The following is an 18,412-nucleotide window of genomic DNA, read 5'->3' as shown; positions in this document are numbered from 1 at the left end:
CATGAACCAGCCTCTGCTAGCTCCAGACTTTTTTCCTGCAGCTTCCTCACCTCTGTCAGTCTTCATAGAATTGCAGAGAGTTACAAGGGCCTTGCCCTGGATTAGCCTTTGACTTAAGGGAATGTTGTGGCTGGTTTGGTCTTCAGTCCAGACCCCTCAAACTTTCTCCATACTGGAAGTAAGGCTATTTTGCTTTCTTTTTTTTTTTCTTTTTTTTTTTTAGATTTTGATTTATTTATTTATTTTATTTTGCTTTCTTATCAGTTGTGTGTTTCCCTAGAGTTTAGCTCTTTTAATCTTCTTCAAGAACTTTTGTGTTCACACCTTTGCCAGCCAGTGGCCGAGGCCTAGCTTTTAGTCTTTGACATGCCTTCCTCACTAAGCTTAATCATTTCTAGCTTTTGAATTAAAGTGAGAGACATGTGGACTCTTTCACTTGAACACTTAGAGGCCATTAGAGGATTGTAAAGTGACCTACTACAACCATGTTGTGTGTGGTTCAGGGAGTAGGGAGTCTGAGGGGCAGGAGGAAAGAGGTGATGGTTGGTCAGTAGAATGGTCAGAATACACAAAATATTTATTAAGTTCATCATCATAAATGGTTATGATTTATAGCTCCCCCAAACAGTTAAAATAGTAACATCAAGGAGGACTGATCACAGACCACCATAACAAATACAATAGTGAAAACGTGTGCAATATTGTAAGACTTACCAAACGTGACAGAGACACAAGGTAAGCAAATGCTATTGGAAACATGGTGCTGCTAGGTGACAGTGTTGCCACAGACCTTCAATTTGTAAAAAACTTACCTGAGAAGTGCAGTAAAGTGAGGTGCAGTGGAGCCAAGCATGATAAAATGAGCTGCGTGTGTATTTTTTAAAAAGGTAAGGGAAGAAGACCTAGAAATAGACTAACTTAAGGGATGCTGAAATTGTATTTCCTCAGTTAAAAATATCCCCTATATTGGAGGTCTGTTTTGTTTCACTCATTGCTATATCACATGAAATTTTATCATTCAGTTTTGAAATTTGTGTCCAACCCAGTTCCTAACCCTAATCTCAGTTACTCACAAAGTTGTGATTTGTGTAGCTTATACTTATGCAAGTAATTGAAAATTTCTTCATACTGTTTTTTAATTGGTGAATCAATGGATAATGTTACAGATTCACAATTAAATACAAATTTTATGAACTAACCTTTATTCTATTAATTTTGTTATTAGTTCTCGGTTCCAATTCTTGAAACTTATTTTCTGATTGAATGCTATTTGATTTTAATTTTTTTATACTCAGCATAACTTTTTTTAGTGTCTAATTTTGAGAGAGAGAGAGAGACGCAGACTGTTGCAAGTGGAGGAGGGGCACAGAGGGGGAGACAATCAAAAGCAGGGTCTGTGCCTATAGCACATATCCTGACATGGGGCTTGAACCCATGAACTGTGGGATCATAACCTGAGCTGAAGTTGGATGCTTAACCAACCAAGCCACTCAGACGCCCCTATACTCAGAATGATTAAATGTATTAGAGGGAAGCCTCTACCTTCTTTGAGCATTACTGTTGAAATGTCTTTATATTTCTTAAAAACTTATTTGGAGAGCTATTAAGTTTATTTCATTCTGTGGAAAAGTTCTCTCCCTAAAGCTTAATTTTTCTAGGGAGAGCTTGTAATTTTATGTTTCTAGCATTGTAATGTAGATAGGCAATGAAGACTTTTATAAGTATTTGGTAAGGCATGTTCACCAAATCTTGGTCCCTGACTGAGCAAAGTCCTTGCTATTAGAGTTCTCCCCAGCAGCTTTGTGACTGGTTCATTGTTAAAACTTCTTAACCATTGTATTATGCTGTGTCCGATTTTGTTATGTTTTTTAATCCAAGGTCTGGCTAAATACACTGTTTCGTGGCATAAAAAGCAAGCTAAACTGGTTTCTGGCTACCTAGAAACTTACTTAAGTAGGAGGTCAATGTACTAAAGAGTTATAGTTCGATATTTGTTTTCTTGGGTCAAGCAGTAAACCAATGAAAACATTGAAGTTTCCAGATATTATCTTTATTTTATTTTATATGAGGGTTGTACTGGAAAATATTACTGTAGAGATTGCGTTGACTTATATAAAACTGCTTGACAGAAAGCGAGGTTTAAAAGAGAGAAACAGAAGTCTAATGAAAAGAGGTTTGAGCTATATCGACATTTGGATATTTTTCTCAGAAATCCTACTAAATGTGAGTTAGATGGTTTGTATTTCAGTTCCTTTATTTGTAAAATGAGGTTAATGGTTAATTCTCACTATCGGAATCCTAATTATTAAAATATAAGAAACCAGTTACAGGGGCGCCTGGGTGGCTCAGATTTTTAAGGACCTGACTCTTGATTTTGGCTTAGGTCATGATCTCAAGGTTTATGAGATCCAGCTTGGGATCTCTCTTCTCTCTCTGTCCCTCTCCCTTCTCTTGAGTATATGTGTTCTCTTTCTCTCAAATTAAGTCATTAAAAAAAAGGAAACTATAAGTTTTACTTGATGGTTTATGACCAGATGCTTGTGTCTCATAAAAGAAAAGAGGGGTTTATTTTTTTAATATCAGTTTTGCTTTAATAAGGCAAATATAGGTATTAACTGGGCTTTAAGTAAAGTTATTAGTTTGGGGGGCACTAGGGGGGGCTCACTTGGTTAAGTATCTGACTTCAGCTCAGGTCATGATCTCACGGTTTGTGGAACTGAGCTTCGTGTCAGGCTCTGTGCTGACCGCTGAGAGCCTGGAACCTGCTTCAGATTCTTTGTCTCTTTCTCTCTCTGCCCCTCCCTGCTCATTCTCTGTCTCAAAAAAAAATATATTAACAAAGTTTTTTTTTTTATAATGTATCAGAATTGGGTCTGGAGCTCCTTACTGGCATCAAATTGAAAGTCGTAGATATAGATAAACTTTTCTTTACTCTTAAAGTGTATTTTTCATGCAACAAAAACATTGTTATCCAGTAAGATAAGTGAAACAAAACTAGGAGGAAGCATGTATTTTAACTGAATCCTGAGTTAATGTGATCATATTACAGTTTTTGAGTTCCTTGGACGTAGGGAACAGAGGAAAACTGTGTGTTCCATTGCCTTTGGCAATTATAGTAGTACCTGGCACATAGTGGATGTTCAATAAAGAGTTAGGATAAGTAAAATTAAGTGTGGTGCAGATTTTTAAAATATTAGACAACTTAAATTTATTCCCCACTGTCAAATTGCAAATTTCACGTTAATAAAAAATTGTGGAGGCAGTTCATTCTGCTTTTAATGTGGAGTTTGGATTTTATGCAAGACAGTAGGAATGGTGGAATAACACAGGCAGTTTTTGCCATCCTGTCTCGTATCCAGTGGAGACAGTAATTTTAGGAAGTTATCAGACATAGCTTAAAAATACTAATATATTCTGTCCGTACCTCTGAAAAGTAATACCAGACTGTGTGCTTATCTTTATTGTTTGTAGTGCTAATCCTCCATCTGGAATTGAAGAGGAAACTGCTGAAAACGGCGTACCTAAACCGGTAACACAAGGCTTTGAAGTCCTGTTACTTCCCTACATGAAATCTTTATCAGTAGTTTCCTGTTCACTTAGAAAGCCAGAAAGTTAAGATGACTCTCAGTGTATCCAGCATGATCGGGCCCCCATGTTGCCATCAAAAGCACAGCGATGAGAATAGTGGGAAGAGACTTGAGATGGAGTGGAGCATGTGCCAAGACGTGAAGTTTAATACTTTGAAGGACCTGAATGATTGTAGCTCAGCTAGAGATTATAATGAGCCTCATTTTGAAGGAAGACATTAAGTCCTGCAGCACAAGTTTGATTTTCATAATTTTTAGCAAAAAATTTCTTTATATAAGTGATAGTCTCTGACCTCACTCATGCCTGTTAAAAGTGATGCTTTTTGGGGTGAACATATATATATATTCTTGGTCTTATGAATATTTTAACATTCTGGTCCTGTAAAAAAAAAAAAAAAGAAAGAGAAGAAAGATCCTTACTCTGCAAACTTGAATTGTATACAAAAAAATTATTTTGCCTTAGGTGATCTACTCTTTTATTTACTGTTATGTGCCTGACCACAAAATAATAGCCTTTTGGAGTCAAAATAAAACCGTTACAGATGGTCCTACTTTTTACTCTTAGAAACAGTTATTTCCTCAGTCATTTGCACCCAGGGCCTCTTCTGTCTATAAATGAATGACAAGAATTAAGTGAGCTGCTCCATAACAATTTGGTGCTTTTTAGCCATGACACTGTGACTCTTACAGTTAATTCTCCTCTTCATATTCTTGCCAAAAATTGCTCAAATACTCAATTTTTAAATAATTTATGTTCTAGATATTTTGGTACAATGCCTTAGATTTGTTTTGCAGAGAAGCAGCTATAAACAGTAGGAAAAATATATGAGTTGTTATTTACAAAAAGATGCTGAGAAAAAAATTTTGTTTCACATTCTTATTCTGTTTTATCATGTAAAACAAAGTTATAAATGAGGTAGCAGTGCTATGAGATTGTAACTTTTTTCCCTAAAACTACTTAAAAAAACACAAAATGATTACTTTTTCACTTATTCATATTAGGTGTTGAGATGGATTACTGAATGTATTTTATAATTTTTTATGTTGGTATAGAAAGTGACTGAGACTGAAGATGACAGTGATAGTGACAGTGATGACGATGAGGATGATGTCCATGTCACTATAGGAGACATTAAAACGGGAGCGCCACAGTATGGGTAAGTTAGTTTTAAGTAACGATTATGTGCCTGAATCCACGGTTGTGTGCTTCTGTCGAACCAGTGGTGGTTGATTCATTGTTTTTTATGTTTTTTCATCTTACCATGTATGAAAGGACTCTTGTGAAAATTTCACCATGAGTTTCTAAAAGAGCAGATCTTAAAATTTCTTCTCACAAGAAAAAATTATATAACTGTGGTGATGGATGATGTTAACTAATAATTTTCAGCATATAATATCAAATTGTTGTACATGTAAAATTAATACAATGTTGTGTCAGTTTTATCATGATAATAAGAGATTTCACCATGAAAATCTTTCTTAAAGATAAAGTTAATGTATTAGGTAAATTACATGCAAGTTACATGGAAGCAGCTGGTTCTGATTTCTGAAATTAAAGTTTTTACAAATGAATGGAGTACTACACCCTCTTTAGTTAGAATTAAAAAACCTTATATTACAGTTTTCATCTACATTGTTCTTCCATTGTATTATCCAAAATTGTGTTTGGGTTTTTCATTTATTGTCCAATAAAAGCGATATCAAAAGTATTTCTTTTTGCTCTTCGTAATGTATTTTTGAAGTTGTTCATTGTCCTGTAGGCTTTTTAAGCCAATATGTTGCCTTAAGTTTTATGTGTATAAAACTAAATCAAGTGAATCAACTGTCATTAGCTTACTGAGCATATAAAGAATCTTCCAGAAAAGTTGGAAGGGAATATATTAAAGTACAGAATGTGATTTTTTTATGGTGGTAGAATAAGAGTCCATATTTTTTCTGTGTTTTTTCAGATTGGATGTATAATGTGGTACTGGTGCATTGGGAATGTAAAACTTCCATTAATTGCACTATAGTTCAGTAAGCAGCCTTATCTGGAATCAGGCAATATATACAAAAGTACTTTTGAGCATTTTATTTCTACAGTAGAGCCATTTTGTTCAAAAGTTATTTTAGGAGCTTAAAGGTTCCTCAGTTATTGTTGTGGTCGGTTTCACATTATGATAAGGAATTGTGTGATTTCAGAACTCCAGGGAGCAGGGTTGAGAAGAGCCGTGGTCATGTTAGGGGTGGACCACTCTCGGTGTTCTCGCCCCACTTAAAGAGTTATTGTTGGGCTTCTGTGTGATGCCAGCAGGCCTTTGCCATCCGCATTATGCAAAGGAACGCTATATTGTGTATTTAGTAAATACTGTTATATAAAATTATTTGTATTTGTGACTATAGATCAATTATTAAAGCAAATGTCAGTTTTTTTATTAATATGACCAAATTTTTGCTAGGGATTGGATTCAAATATTTAATGTATAGACTCCCATGGTACTTTTTCTGAACATTATTTCTTATAACAATTTCCAGTTTCATGAAACGTGGTTATTTTACCCATCATCTAGATTATACAATTTACATTTTGCTAGATCCGCTTTACCATTTATATGTGTAAATGTGTGTGTCTCCGTCTGTCATACTTGTACCCATTCTTCAGTTGATCTACTTTTTTGTTTTTTATGCATTTCAAAGTAACTTTTATAGATCTTTCTGAAGGGCATGGAACTTACTTAACCTTAATATTTCAAGATCTGTCCCTTGAAAACTGAAAGATCCTATAAGAAAAATAAATTTGGTGAATAGTTTGTGCACAGAATTTTCAGAAGCAAGTTTAAAGAGCAAATTGTATTGTGGGAACAATACTAAATGGATTTATTGTAAGCTGTTAGAAAGTACAAAATAGCATTTTTTTAGGTAACATACTTTTGTTACAAAGTTTATTTTCTTTCTAAGCTATGAAGGAAAGTAAATTTAAAAAATTTTTAAGTGTTTACTTATTTTTGGGAAGGAGAGACACAGTGCAAGCAGGAGAGGGGCAGGATAGAGACACAGTGCGAAGCCACAGGCTCTGAGCTGTCAGCAGAGAGCCTGATGATGGGCTCGAACTCACGGTGAGATCATGACCTGAGCCAAAGTCAGGCACTTAACTGACTGAGCTACCCAGATGCCCTAGAAAGCAAATTTTAGAGTAGGAATAATTTAGTTGTGTAGAGAAGTGGTTTCTTACCTTTGAGATTCATCTATACATTTAATAAGTACTCTTTAAAAGGTTTGTCTGGCACTGCGTTAGTTGATAATGAGAATATGAAAAATAATAAAATAGTCCTTTCTAGAAATAGTGAGGAAGACAGACATGTGAGCAAATACTTGCAGTGCAGTTTAAGTGCTAGAATAGAAACGTACAAGGTGATTTGAAAGCTTTGAGAAGAGAGTTGCTAAGAAGCCTACATACATGTTGAAGAAGAAATCCTAGAGGAAGTAATATTTGAACTTGTTTGAATAGTTCTTGGAAGAGGACATGATTTATCAGGGGCACTGCTGAGCTGTAGGGAAGCCCAGCTTAGAAGAACATGGCTGGAACATACAGTAGATGGGACAAGATAGTTGAAGCCACTTGAGGGAGTTACGACCTTTAAAGGTTGATAGACAGGTCAGGTTATGTGGAAAGATAACTAACAGCAGTAGTTGAGATGGACTAAATAGAAATTAGTTAAGATATTTGAACTGTCCACATGAGATGATAATGCAGACTAAGCCAGTGGCAGTAGTATAGTGATGGGTGGAAAAAGAGGTATTTGAGTGCATAATAAATAGAAATAACGTTGTGGATGCAGAGTGAGCGAAAAGACTCGATGACTTAGCGGTTTTAGAGCTGTTGAGTACCTAACTGTGTATTAGCATGTAGGGGTTATGTAGGAGAAGTGGGTTAAAATACATTTTTTGAAGCATTTTTTTTTTGAAGTTTCTTTAGATATCCAAATATGTAGAATCTAGCACCTAGAGAAGCCTGAGACCTCACTGGGGTCTAGTGGAAGGTATCATATTGGCTTAAGTACAATTTTCCAAACGGCTAAGTTGCTCTACACACAGGGAATACAAAGCCTTACTAGTTTTAAAAAGAAAAGTGATGTTTTAAAGGCAAAACCTGGAAGGGAAAGTAGCTGGGTAGGAGCAAAGAAGTTCACTTATTGAACTTCCAGCTAAGCCTTTTACAAATACTGTTTTGTTTTATGCTTTAGCAATTCTCTAAGAAGACCATTTAGAGATATTACTCGATTTTTGTACATTTAACTTGTATCTTATATAGATAACCCTTTAAAAGTGCTTTTGCTGTGCTGAATTTAGATTGTTGAAGTGTAAGTGGCACTGGACAGGAGGCGTATTTGTTCAGTTCCTCATTCTTGTTCTTTAGCCTAGAGCTATCTCTGATGTATTGTCGGTGGTTAAGCATTTACTGTGAATTAACATCAGTGAGATGATTTAAGTGTTTCAAGATTGTAATGGTAGCACCTGACCCGAACAGTTTAATTTGGGCTGTTTCATACGTTTTGCATTTATAGCAGTGGAGCTTCATACAGTTATTTTAATATTTTATTATACTTTTTTATTATTTTATTTTTAAGCAGAAAACAAAAATCACAGTGCCAGTGTAAATAAATAATCTAAGTCCCATAAATTTAGTACATTGGAGGAAAAAAGTGGAAATTGTTAGGCAGATCAGAAATAGTGAATCTATATAAGTCCAGTTGCCTAAACTTGTGAGGGTAAAGAAACAACATGAATATTGTGTGAGAAATATCTCATTGAAAATACTGTCTATTACTTTTGGTCCTACTAATTAAGTCTCTTTCATTAGTATATCTGATTTTCCTCCTTACACGCAGGGATGTGTTATGTGGAAAATTAGGGAACTGTCTGTAAACTCATATTACAGAAAATTTATACAAAGTCCATGAGGTCTTAAGTTACTTAGCGAGGGTTACACAACTAATAATTGACAAAACTTATATTTGAACTTGGTCTGACTGCAGATTTTGTATTTTTTTCCCTCTATCATGTGTATATTACACTTAAAAAGTATAGCTCAATAATTTTTTCAAATGTATACATTAAGGAAAGCACTACCCAGGTCAAGATATGGAACATTATTAGCATTCTAGAAATTTGCCTGTGTTTCCCCAGTCCTTAACCACTTAACTGCCACAAAACACTGTTCTGCCTTCACTCTAAATTTATTTTCAAGTTTAATATAAATGAATTCATTTTACTCCATGGGTATTTGGAAAAGGATTGATTTATCAACAATATCAAATGCAGGAAGGACTACAAGGAGGTCACTGGACTCAGGAACAAAGTGAAGAAATTTCATTCTTGCATGATTGCTGCCTGTTGTAGGTGAAGAAGTGCGGACAAGGTGTATAAAGATGTTTTTCCTCTTAGCCATATCTCTTGTGAAGATACTTAGTGGCGGACAGGTTTTCAGATGGAAAATAAGTGTTTTAAAAAATACTGTTTTCTTTTATTGACTTTAAAATTAGAACATTTTCTAAAATGTGTGAGTCTTTGTCTAGTTACTATATGGGTGTATAATGTATTTGTACATGTTGAATATATTGCTGGTTTAAGTTTCTCAGGATAATTTTTATTTTGTTTTTAGGAGTTATGGTACAGCACCTGTAAATCTTAACATCAAAACAGGGGGAAGAGTTTATGGAACTACAGGTAAAACTTGTATTTGCAGCTGTATCAATAGGAAAATAAGGGGAATATATGAATAGGTCATAAATAGGTTGAGATGTTACATACAACTCAGTTAAAAAGAGCAGTTTTTTACCATACATCACAGAGATGGACAAACTTTTTTGTAAAGGGCTACATAATAAATAGTTTGACTGTGTGGGTCACAGGGTTCCTGTCACATGGTTGGTTTACTTGTTTTACAGCCCTTTAAAAAAAGTAAAGACTTTTATTAGCTCACAGGCAGTACAAAAAAAGTGATTTAAAACACGGAAGTTAGCAACTTCCTGTTGGTACAGAAATTCCTTATAAGTAACAAGTCCCTAATCTCTCAATCCAGTGTATTTTGTAGCTACTCCATGAAGTTTGGTCTCACTTTTTACTTATGGTAAATATTCCTCTAAATGCTGTGTTCGGAACCTTTGCCATATTTAGCGGTATCGGTAGTAAAAAGGTCATTGATAATCTGGTTACCTGTGGTGTCTCTGTTTTGTGCTGATAGCAGTTCCTTCACCTTTTGTAATTTTATAAAATAGGAACAAAAGTCAAGGGGGTAGACCTTGATGCACCCGGAAGCATTAATGGAGTTCCACTTCTGGAGGTAGATTTGGATTCTTTTGAAGATAAACCATGGCGTAAACCCGGTAAGATTAATGTGGACTCTGTTTCAAAAGATTTTTAGTATAAACAGTCTCATTAGAGAAGTATTTTTAATGTCATTTTTATTGTCTTAAGTACAAGAGTAAAATGACCTATATTACTAAGTCTTGTTATTTGCATATTATTTTATCATAACACCATTTCTAAGGGAAATATTTTGTACCCCGTGATCATTTGTTTTGTTTGTTAAATTCCACATATGAGTGACATCATACAATATTTGTCTTTGACTGACTTATTTTGCTTAGCAGAATACTCTCTGGCTTAAAGGAGATACTTGTGATCAAAAACTTTTATAGTCCTGTTGCTATATGTTGGTAATTGGGAGAACTGGGAAAATTGGAAGGGGTGATAAAACTGATGGAACACTAAATTTATGTTTTTGTAGTTTATTATATTTTTAGCATATTTTGTATGCTGCATAACAATAGAATTGGAATATTTATACACCAACTCTGTGTTTTATCTTTAGGTGCTGATCTTTCTGATTATTTTAATTATGGGTTTAATGAAGACACCTGGAAAGCTTACTGTGAAAAACAAAAGAGGATACGAATGGGGCTTGAAGTTATACCAGTCACCTCTGCTACAAATAAAATTACGGTAATTAGTGTATAGTCCGGAACTCCCCAGCCTTTTCTGCAGTCCCAAATAAACTCCCCCCCGAGAAATCACTTTTTCCCATAAAGGTGGTTAAATGCTGTAAGATAGTTTAAAGTTTTCATTCTTTTTTATCATGTTTGTTTTTTTCCCCTTCCTTTCCTTTCAGAGTTTCATATTAATGATTATCCGATGTTCTTAGTTTCAAGTCACGGACTAGCTACAGCTAGTTTGTCTTTATATGGCCTATCAATTAAAAAGTATGTGGTATCTTAATGGGGAATATGTTATTTAACTTAGGCCGAAGACTGTACTATGGAAGTTACACCAGGTGCAGAGATCCAAGATGGCAGATTCAATCTTTTTAAGGTGAATTTTAGTAAATTATCCTTGGTTGCTCTCATTTTTTGTTCTTGAGTCTGCTCCCATACCACTACTCAGGGGATGAGGTTAAAGTGGAAATAGCTACCTTTTTTCCAAATCTCCAGCTTCCTGGTGACTTACAAATTTGCTGATTGTTGTTTTATCTCCACTTTTGCCAGCATGTGAATTTATAGCCTATTATACTAACAAATGCCAAGTAAAACTATTCTTGCTGTATGTTGTGATTTTATTTTGAATTATAGTATATGTTTGTTTGTAGGACATAAAAGTTCACACCAAAAGGCTAAGCTCCCATTTTAGATCTTGCTTTATCAGAATTGGAGAATTATTTTTCCTAATTTTCTTTCAAAAAAATCATAAGGAAGATGGTATAGTGCTTATTATCTGTATGACATTAAAATCCTTGGTGTAATGTGTCTTGTAGTTTGAGATGTCTCAAGAAGCTTGGCCATTTTTGAGAGTCTCTAAGAAAGATCAACAGAATAGGATAAAGCCATGTTATTTAATATTAATAACGTTAAAGGATTAGGTTTAGGTAGGGACTTGCAGGTTGTTATTACTACTTGGGTATCAAGTCTGAATTCTGGCTTCTCCATTGCATATGATCATAGACCCAATCCAAAGAATAATACCGTATTTTCATACTTCTGCAATACTCAGCAACCTACAAACTTTTCTCTAAAATACCTGATTGTGTACTCTTTTTCCTTTACCTTAATTCTCAGTTCTTGATTCTTGTATTGAACGACCCTGGAATGAAGACTGGGAGTGGCTTTTAGATTGGGTTATATGCTCAGGGAACTTTGTGGGCAGGAACTTTCCTGTGATCCTTTTGGGACTGCAGCCCTGGCACCAAAATACTGCCTTATGCAATACATGTGCTATATCCGCAGATGTAGCCGCTCTGCTGGACACAGTTCTGTGTAGAGAATTTAATTTTAATTTACATCCTACTTTGGGTAAGTATTTGGTTCTTGTTCTGCTGTAAATCTTTTGAAAGTGTGTGATGTCTATTCTATTTGAAATGGCCATCTGGTTCTTTTTGGTGCTTTATTCTTTAGGGATTGAATATATTGTATTTGATTCCAATGAATAAGTAGTAAAGTTAGTTGTCTTGATGATGAAATAGTTCGTTTGCAGTGGTGCTTTTTATTTCTTCTAACAAATGAAAACAAGGTGCTTTGTAAAACTGCCGAGTTCTGTATACTTCGTCTTTTTGTAGTAGACTTCTAGTTTTTTTTTTTTTTAATGTTTTTTATTTTTGAGAGACAGAGAGAGACAGTGCGCGCAGGGGAGGGTCAGAGAGAGCGGGAGACACAGAATCCAAAGCAGGCTCCAGGCTCTGAGCTGTCAGCACAGAGCATGACGCGGGGCTCAAACCCACGAACCGTGTGATCATGACCTGAGCTGAAGCCGGATGCTTAACCGAGTGAGCCACCCAGTCGCCCCTGTAGTAGACTTCTAAACCTGAGGAATAAAAAGAAACTCCCAGGGGCTTGTGTCTGTCTGCCTGTCTGTCTCTCTTTTTTGAGAAAGAGAGTGGGAGAGAGAATGAGAATCTTAAGCAGGCTTCATGCCTAGGGCAGAGCCTGACCCTGGGCTCAATCTTACCACCATGAGATCATGACCTGAGCCAAAATCAAGAGTTGGATGCTTAACTTACTGAGCTACCCAGGCGCCCCAAGGTCTCTCTGGTTTGTGTGTGTGTGTGTGTGTGTGTGCGCGCGCGCGCGTGTGTGTGCGTGTGTGTGTGTGTGTCTGCGTGCGCACGTGCACGCACGCGTGCTTTGGAGTATATGTGCTGCTGAAGTGAGCAGTAGGGGCTGGTCTCTTATTGAAAGTGTTGCCATGAATGAGTTTTTTATATACATACTGTCCATCAAAATTGTTTTGAAGTTTCTTTCGGTTATATGAGAGGGAAGTCATGGTTTCATTCTCATTTATTTGGTTCTAAAGGAATAAGCATTTGAATTTAACAGGTATAGTCTAATGATTTTCTTAGCCTTGATAATGTGCATTAAATATTAATCTGTTAGAAATACTGATTTGGGAACAGGGTGTATATTTAAATTTTTTTAATTGAGACAAAGAGAAACAGAGCATGAGTCGGGGAGGGGCAGGGGGAGTGGGAGACACAGAATCTGAAGCAGGCTTCAGGCTCTGAACTGTCTACACAGAGCCTGATTCGGGGCTCGAACCCATGAACTGTGAGATTATGATCTGAGCTGATGTCGGAAGCTTAACTGACTGAGCCACCCAAAATTTTAATAATGTGTATGGCTCACAGTTCTTATGCATATTGTGGTCTGCAGGATATATTTTAATTACGTTGCTCAGAATCTTCAACTACTGGTTGTATGCAGGTGGCATTTTCCGGCTATAATTTAATTGACATTAAATTTCAGACAAATTGCACCTTAAATAAAGAAATATCCTTGTTCAAATTTTTGTAGGACTATTACAAAAGGACTATTTGAAGGAGTATGAGTTGTCCTTCGTTATCCTGCAACTCTGGTAAAATACAAAAAATATTATAAGGATGTAATTGGTTTCCCAAATATGCAGAGGCAAATTTTTTAGGTATTAACATTGAGTGCTATATATAGTTCCATTCTGTTCCTGTGTTTTGTTAAAAGTTTTAAGATGCAGTGTTAGGGGAGCATATGCCATTTTATTTATTTTATAAATTTATCTGCTTTTTTCAAATGTTTATTTTTGAGAGAGAGCGAGCAAGAGGGTGCACGTGTGAGCGAGTTGGGGAGGAGCAGGGAAAGAGGGAGACAGGCTCTGAAGCAGGCTGTGCTCTGACAGCGGAGAGCCTGATTCAAGGCTGGTGCTCACGAACCAGGAAATCATTGCCTGAGCTGAAGTCAGACACTTAACCGACTGAGCCACCCAGGTACCCCAAAGCATATGCCATTTTCATCAGAGCCTTGTGAGTGTGGGGAACACACAAACAGAAAGTATTACTGATGAGGAAATGGCTTGGGCAAAGAAACTCAGTTAAGTAGAAGGGGATGAGAGTAGTATTTAAGATGTTAGCTTGATTGGATGATGGTTTTTTTAGAACAGACTATAAGAGAGATGGCTTTGTGAGATGTGGTTCAATTCTAGAAAGCCTAGAAACAAGCAGGATGAGTTGGAGGAGTTACTGCCTGTTTGTGAGAACTAAGGTGACTTACAAGTAACATAATTCTGACAAGTGTAAGGTTGGAAAAAGAAAGTCTAAGCTCTTATCCATGAATCCACTATTTGAACTACAATTATTAGGATTGGTGGTTGAGAAGGGAAAGGACTTACCCAATTTTCCTGTTACGTCTGAGCACCTCTAATGGGTACAGCACTATGCTAGATACTGGGGGAAACAGCTTCTGTATTCCAGGAGCTCATGATCTAAGCGATGTATACATATGAACTAACCATGATGTAGTGTAACAAATGTTATGTTAGTGGTATTATTAAAGTGCTGTAAGGAGTCTAGAGGATAGAGTGGGTTGTCCTATGATGTAGAGTCTAGAAGGAGTCAAATGTGATAACCGGAAGATGAGTGACTTTTCATTTGTAGAAGAGAGAGGGTATAGAACACTGTAGGTAGAGCAGTGTGAGCAAAGCCAGATAGCATGAATGGAGAGTTGGGTAGAAGAGAGGTGTTTCAGGAGAGAATCCTAGAAATGGCGGAAATGGGACCATGATGGGAAAGACCTTAATCTGAAACTAGTCTGCAGACATTAATGTAGACAATAGGAAAACATATGAAAGTTCTTGAGTAGGAGAATAGCATGAGCAAATTTGGGTTTTAGAAAAAGAACTGTCAAGGGTTTTTCAGAATGTAAGGAGGAGAAAAGGAAGTTAGAGACCAGATACAGAGCATTTGCAGTACTATAGGAATGAAATGAATAAGGACCAGATCTTAAAGTAGTGAATGGACAAAGGGAACAGATTTAAGAATCGTAATTTAAATTCTTTTCATGTCTGTTGCAAAGATACTTGTTTTCACCATTGATCAACTGAGAAACAAGCAACCTAACAGCCCCTTTAATAGAACTTTTTTTTTTTTTTTTTTGTTTAGTAAATTCTCAAACATTAACAGGTAGGTAAAATAGTACAAATGAACCAAGTAAAATGTTTGTTGTTTTTTTGTTTGTTTTAAGTTTATTTGAGAGAGAGAGAGAGAGAGACAGTGCCTCATGAGAGTGGAGGAGGGGCAGAGAGAGAGAATCCCAGCCCATGTCCCACGCCAACAGTGCAGAGCCCAAGTGGGGCTTGATCCCATGAACCATAAGATCATGACCTGACACTTAACTGACTGAGCCACCCAGGCACCCCTTCTTTTGGCTTTAGTTTTTTGTTTTTGTATTTTTTCAGTGAAATGAAAGGACATGAAGTTTAATAGGTATACAAATAAAGTCATTTAAGTGGGTGTAAAAGCAATTGTGTAATTTTATAATTTGGACTGAGGATCAAGGGAAAAGTGACTAGTAGAAATGGGTAATACAGTATGTGTGAGAAGAAATTGACCACAGCCTTCTCTTAGAATATTTTTATGTCTGTATGTGCACACACATGCATAGATGATTTGTTTTTCTCTGTGTTAGTATGTATAAGCTGTGTTTTGAAATTTCACCACTGTGTGTCTTGGTCTGTTATCGTTCATTATACCAAGCATGCATTTGTACCCTTTTAATCCGGAAGCACATATCCTTCATTTCTGGGATATTTTCTTCTATTATGTTTTTTACTATATTTTTACTTTCTAGTGTCTTCTGGGCCTCCTGTTCAAATATCAGACTTTTTTTTTTTAATGTTTGTTTATTTTTGAGAAAGAGAGAAGGGCAGAAAAAGAAGGAGACACAGAACTCAAAGCAGGCTTCAGGCTCTGTGCTCACAGCTCAGAACCTAAAGTGGGGCTTGAACTCCCGAACCTCGAGATTATGACCTGAGCTGAAGTTGGATGCTCATCCTACTGAGCCACCCAGGCACCCATTTTTTAAAAAAACTTTTTAAAATTATATATTGGACCTCTCATGCTAGTCCTTTAATTTTCTTTTCTCTCTTAGTTTCCACCTCTTTGTCTTCCATTATCTGGGAGATTTCTTCAGCCTTATAACCCTTCTGTTGACTGTGTCATTTCTGTGGTTATAATAATATCCAAGATTTTTCTTCAGTATGTAACCTCAGCATCTTGTTGTTGTTCATGCATGCCGTGATACAGTATGTTTTTCCTCATCTGTCTCTCAGAAAATATTTATGTTAATGACAGGTTTGTTTCATTTAGGTTTTATTTTCCTGCATAGTGTGTCTGTTGTTTTTGACTTTTGATGGACTTTTCTCAAATGTTTATTGGTCCTTGGCCATTCACTCACAAGGGAATGAATAGGCCACTGAAAAGGTGATTGGAAACTCTGAATATGAATAAAATTTGTTGTAGGCTTTACTGTGGGGCGAAGCTTTTTTAATAGTCCCACATGTCAGTATCTTTAGGTGGTTTTGGGTTTTTTTTGGTTTTTTTGGTGATTTGATTTTTTAGGGAATAGATTCCAGTGGCCTGCCTAATGGGTTTACACTTGGCGGTTCAGGTATTTTGGGAACTAGAGTTGTCAATTCTCGAACCTTTCGTGGGCCTGCCATGAGAATCCTGAGATCTTTATTTTCTTATTGCTGACTTAGGATTCATGTTTCTTTAGTCTGCTCAGTCAGTATTTTTTCATTTGTTTTCAGAGTCCCAAATTTTATTGCGTTCCCAGGCTTTTTGTTCTTGTTGGGGGAATTTTGTAATTGTGATAATTTACATGGTTTGCTACTTTTCCATTTTTACCTTAACATTATGTGGCAGATGCTTTCCCAGGTTATTAAAATTTTTTAATGACATTTTAGATAGTTGCATAATGCATTATTTGGATGTACCACACTTAACAAATTTCTTCTTAGATATATTTTTTGGAAGATTAACCTTTTATAAATAATAGTGGAAGGGTAGCTGAAGAAAGTTTCACAAAATAATTTAAGTTTTGGTACATTAGTAGTATAATTTGGGTAAATATTTAGCTTCTCAAGGTTATAGACTTCAGTCAAACTTTTATTCGGATACGTAAGACCTGACATGACTTTGTGTTTAAAGAATCTGTCATGGTATCTTATAGTCATTTCTTAAAATATTAGATCATATTTAAAAAATAATCTCACTCTGGTTAAATTCTGTCTGTAACCCTGAGTGCAACATTTGAAGAACAACAAGTTGCTTAAGAGAGTTACTGAAATGGTGAGGACTTTCAGAATTAGTAAGAGTATTTTACAAGGAAATAAAGGAGAAAAGAAATCTAGGTTAGGAAACAGAAGTAATTTTTACAAATTTAAAAAAGTACTGTCTTCCTGATGTCTTTTCCTCCTCTTCCCCTGTTGTAAATAATTTTTCATCTGTGCTCTCTCCTCTTTTCCCCCTCCTCCTCTTCTTTTTTCAACTCTTCTTCCTCTCTCCTCCCCAGTTTTTAATTGAGCATTGACAATGCCAGGAAGCAGCTTTGACTTGAGTAGAGGGGGGAGGTTAGCATTATAGACCTAGACTTTGTGATCTTAGAGTTTTTCTGACTTAATGGGAAAAGTAGTGATTATTAGATAATTGAGCCAAAATTCCATGTCCTATGAAAGTTTTGAAGTGACATTTAAGGTGAGTCCCAAAGTCAATCAAATATAAATGTATGTATTGAGCACTTATGCCAGGCACTGTTTTTAGGTATTGGGATACAGCTTTGAATAAAACCTAAGTGCAGCATAAATCCTTGTAGTTCACTCTGCATTGGGAAACTCTTAGAGAATTTTGAGCAGGGGAGAGACATGAGGTGATTTACACTTTAATAACAGTGGTCGGCTGTATACAGGGGATGGGTTTTACAGAGGTTAGGTCAAAGCAGAGAGACAGTTCAGTAGAACACTTGAGAAGTGGTAGGTTTAACCTGGGCTTTAGGAGTGGACATAATAAGTGGTTGAATTTGGTATATACTGTAAAGGTAAAGTTGATATAAAATTGTCATGTCTGTTGGATAATTGCGAGGATGTTTTTTTTTCCTTGAGCAGCTCAGTAGATGATGTTGCAATTTACTTATATGGGGAAAACAGAGGATTCGATTGGGGGATAGTGGGAAATCAGTAGCTTTGTTTTGGCCACAGTAAGTTTGAGTTAGATAGGTAAGATGTTGGATATAAATTGTTGGAGCTCAGGGGAACAGTTGAGACCATGCTGTCTACTCTGAATATTCCTGACATGCAGGAAGAATAATGCATTTTTTTTCTGTGTTCTATAGCATTTTTTTTATCTATATTTTTAACTGTAGATAGTTGTTTCATAGCATTTATTGTATTTGTGTGTCTTGTTTCATGGTCTGAGATTTTGTTCTACTTTTCTGTATTCTCAGCTTCTCATAGAAGACTTTTAGATAATAATATTTTATGTTTGATAAGTGAAC

General features: G+C 36.0%; 1 protein-coding gene across 10 annotated transcripts in view; it reads left to right on the top strand.

The window, feature by feature from the left end:
• The window catches only part of FIP1L1 (factor interacting with PAPOLA and CPSF1), a 78,584-nt gene that overhangs the window by 4,082 nt on the left and 56,090 nt on the right, over positions 1-18,412 (top strand). For 5 of the 10 annotated variants that reach the window (XM_029945748.1, XM_029945741.1, XM_029945761.1 and 2 more), the window contains 6 exons: positions 3,472-3,529; positions 4,641-4,744; positions 9,229-9,293; positions 9,845-9,952; positions 10,441-10,571; positions 10,869-10,937. In XM_029945748.1, the coding sequence (XP_029801608.1) occupies positions 3,472-3,529; positions 4,641-4,744; positions 9,229-9,293; positions 9,845-9,952; positions 10,441-10,571; positions 10,869-10,937 (535 nt within the window). The remainder of the gene's footprint in view (positions 1-3,471; positions 3,530-4,640; positions 4,745-9,228; positions 9,294-9,844; positions 9,953-10,440; positions 10,572-10,868; positions 10,938-18,412) is intronic. The other 5 variants (XM_029945781.1, XM_029945769.1, XM_029945788.1 and 2 more) reach the window with 1 other exon arrangement.

This window comes from Suricata suricatta, chromosome 1 (genome assembly GCF_006229205.1).
Source record: "Suricata suricatta isolate VVHF042 chromosome 1, meerkat_22Aug2017_6uvM2_HiC, whole genome shotgun sequence".
Taxonomy (NCBI): Eukaryota; Metazoa; Chordata; class Mammalia; order Carnivora; family Herpestidae; genus Suricata; species Suricata suricatta.
The sequence above is the reverse complement of the archived record's forward strand: the minus strand, read 5'-3'. Positions and strand labels throughout refer to the sequence as shown.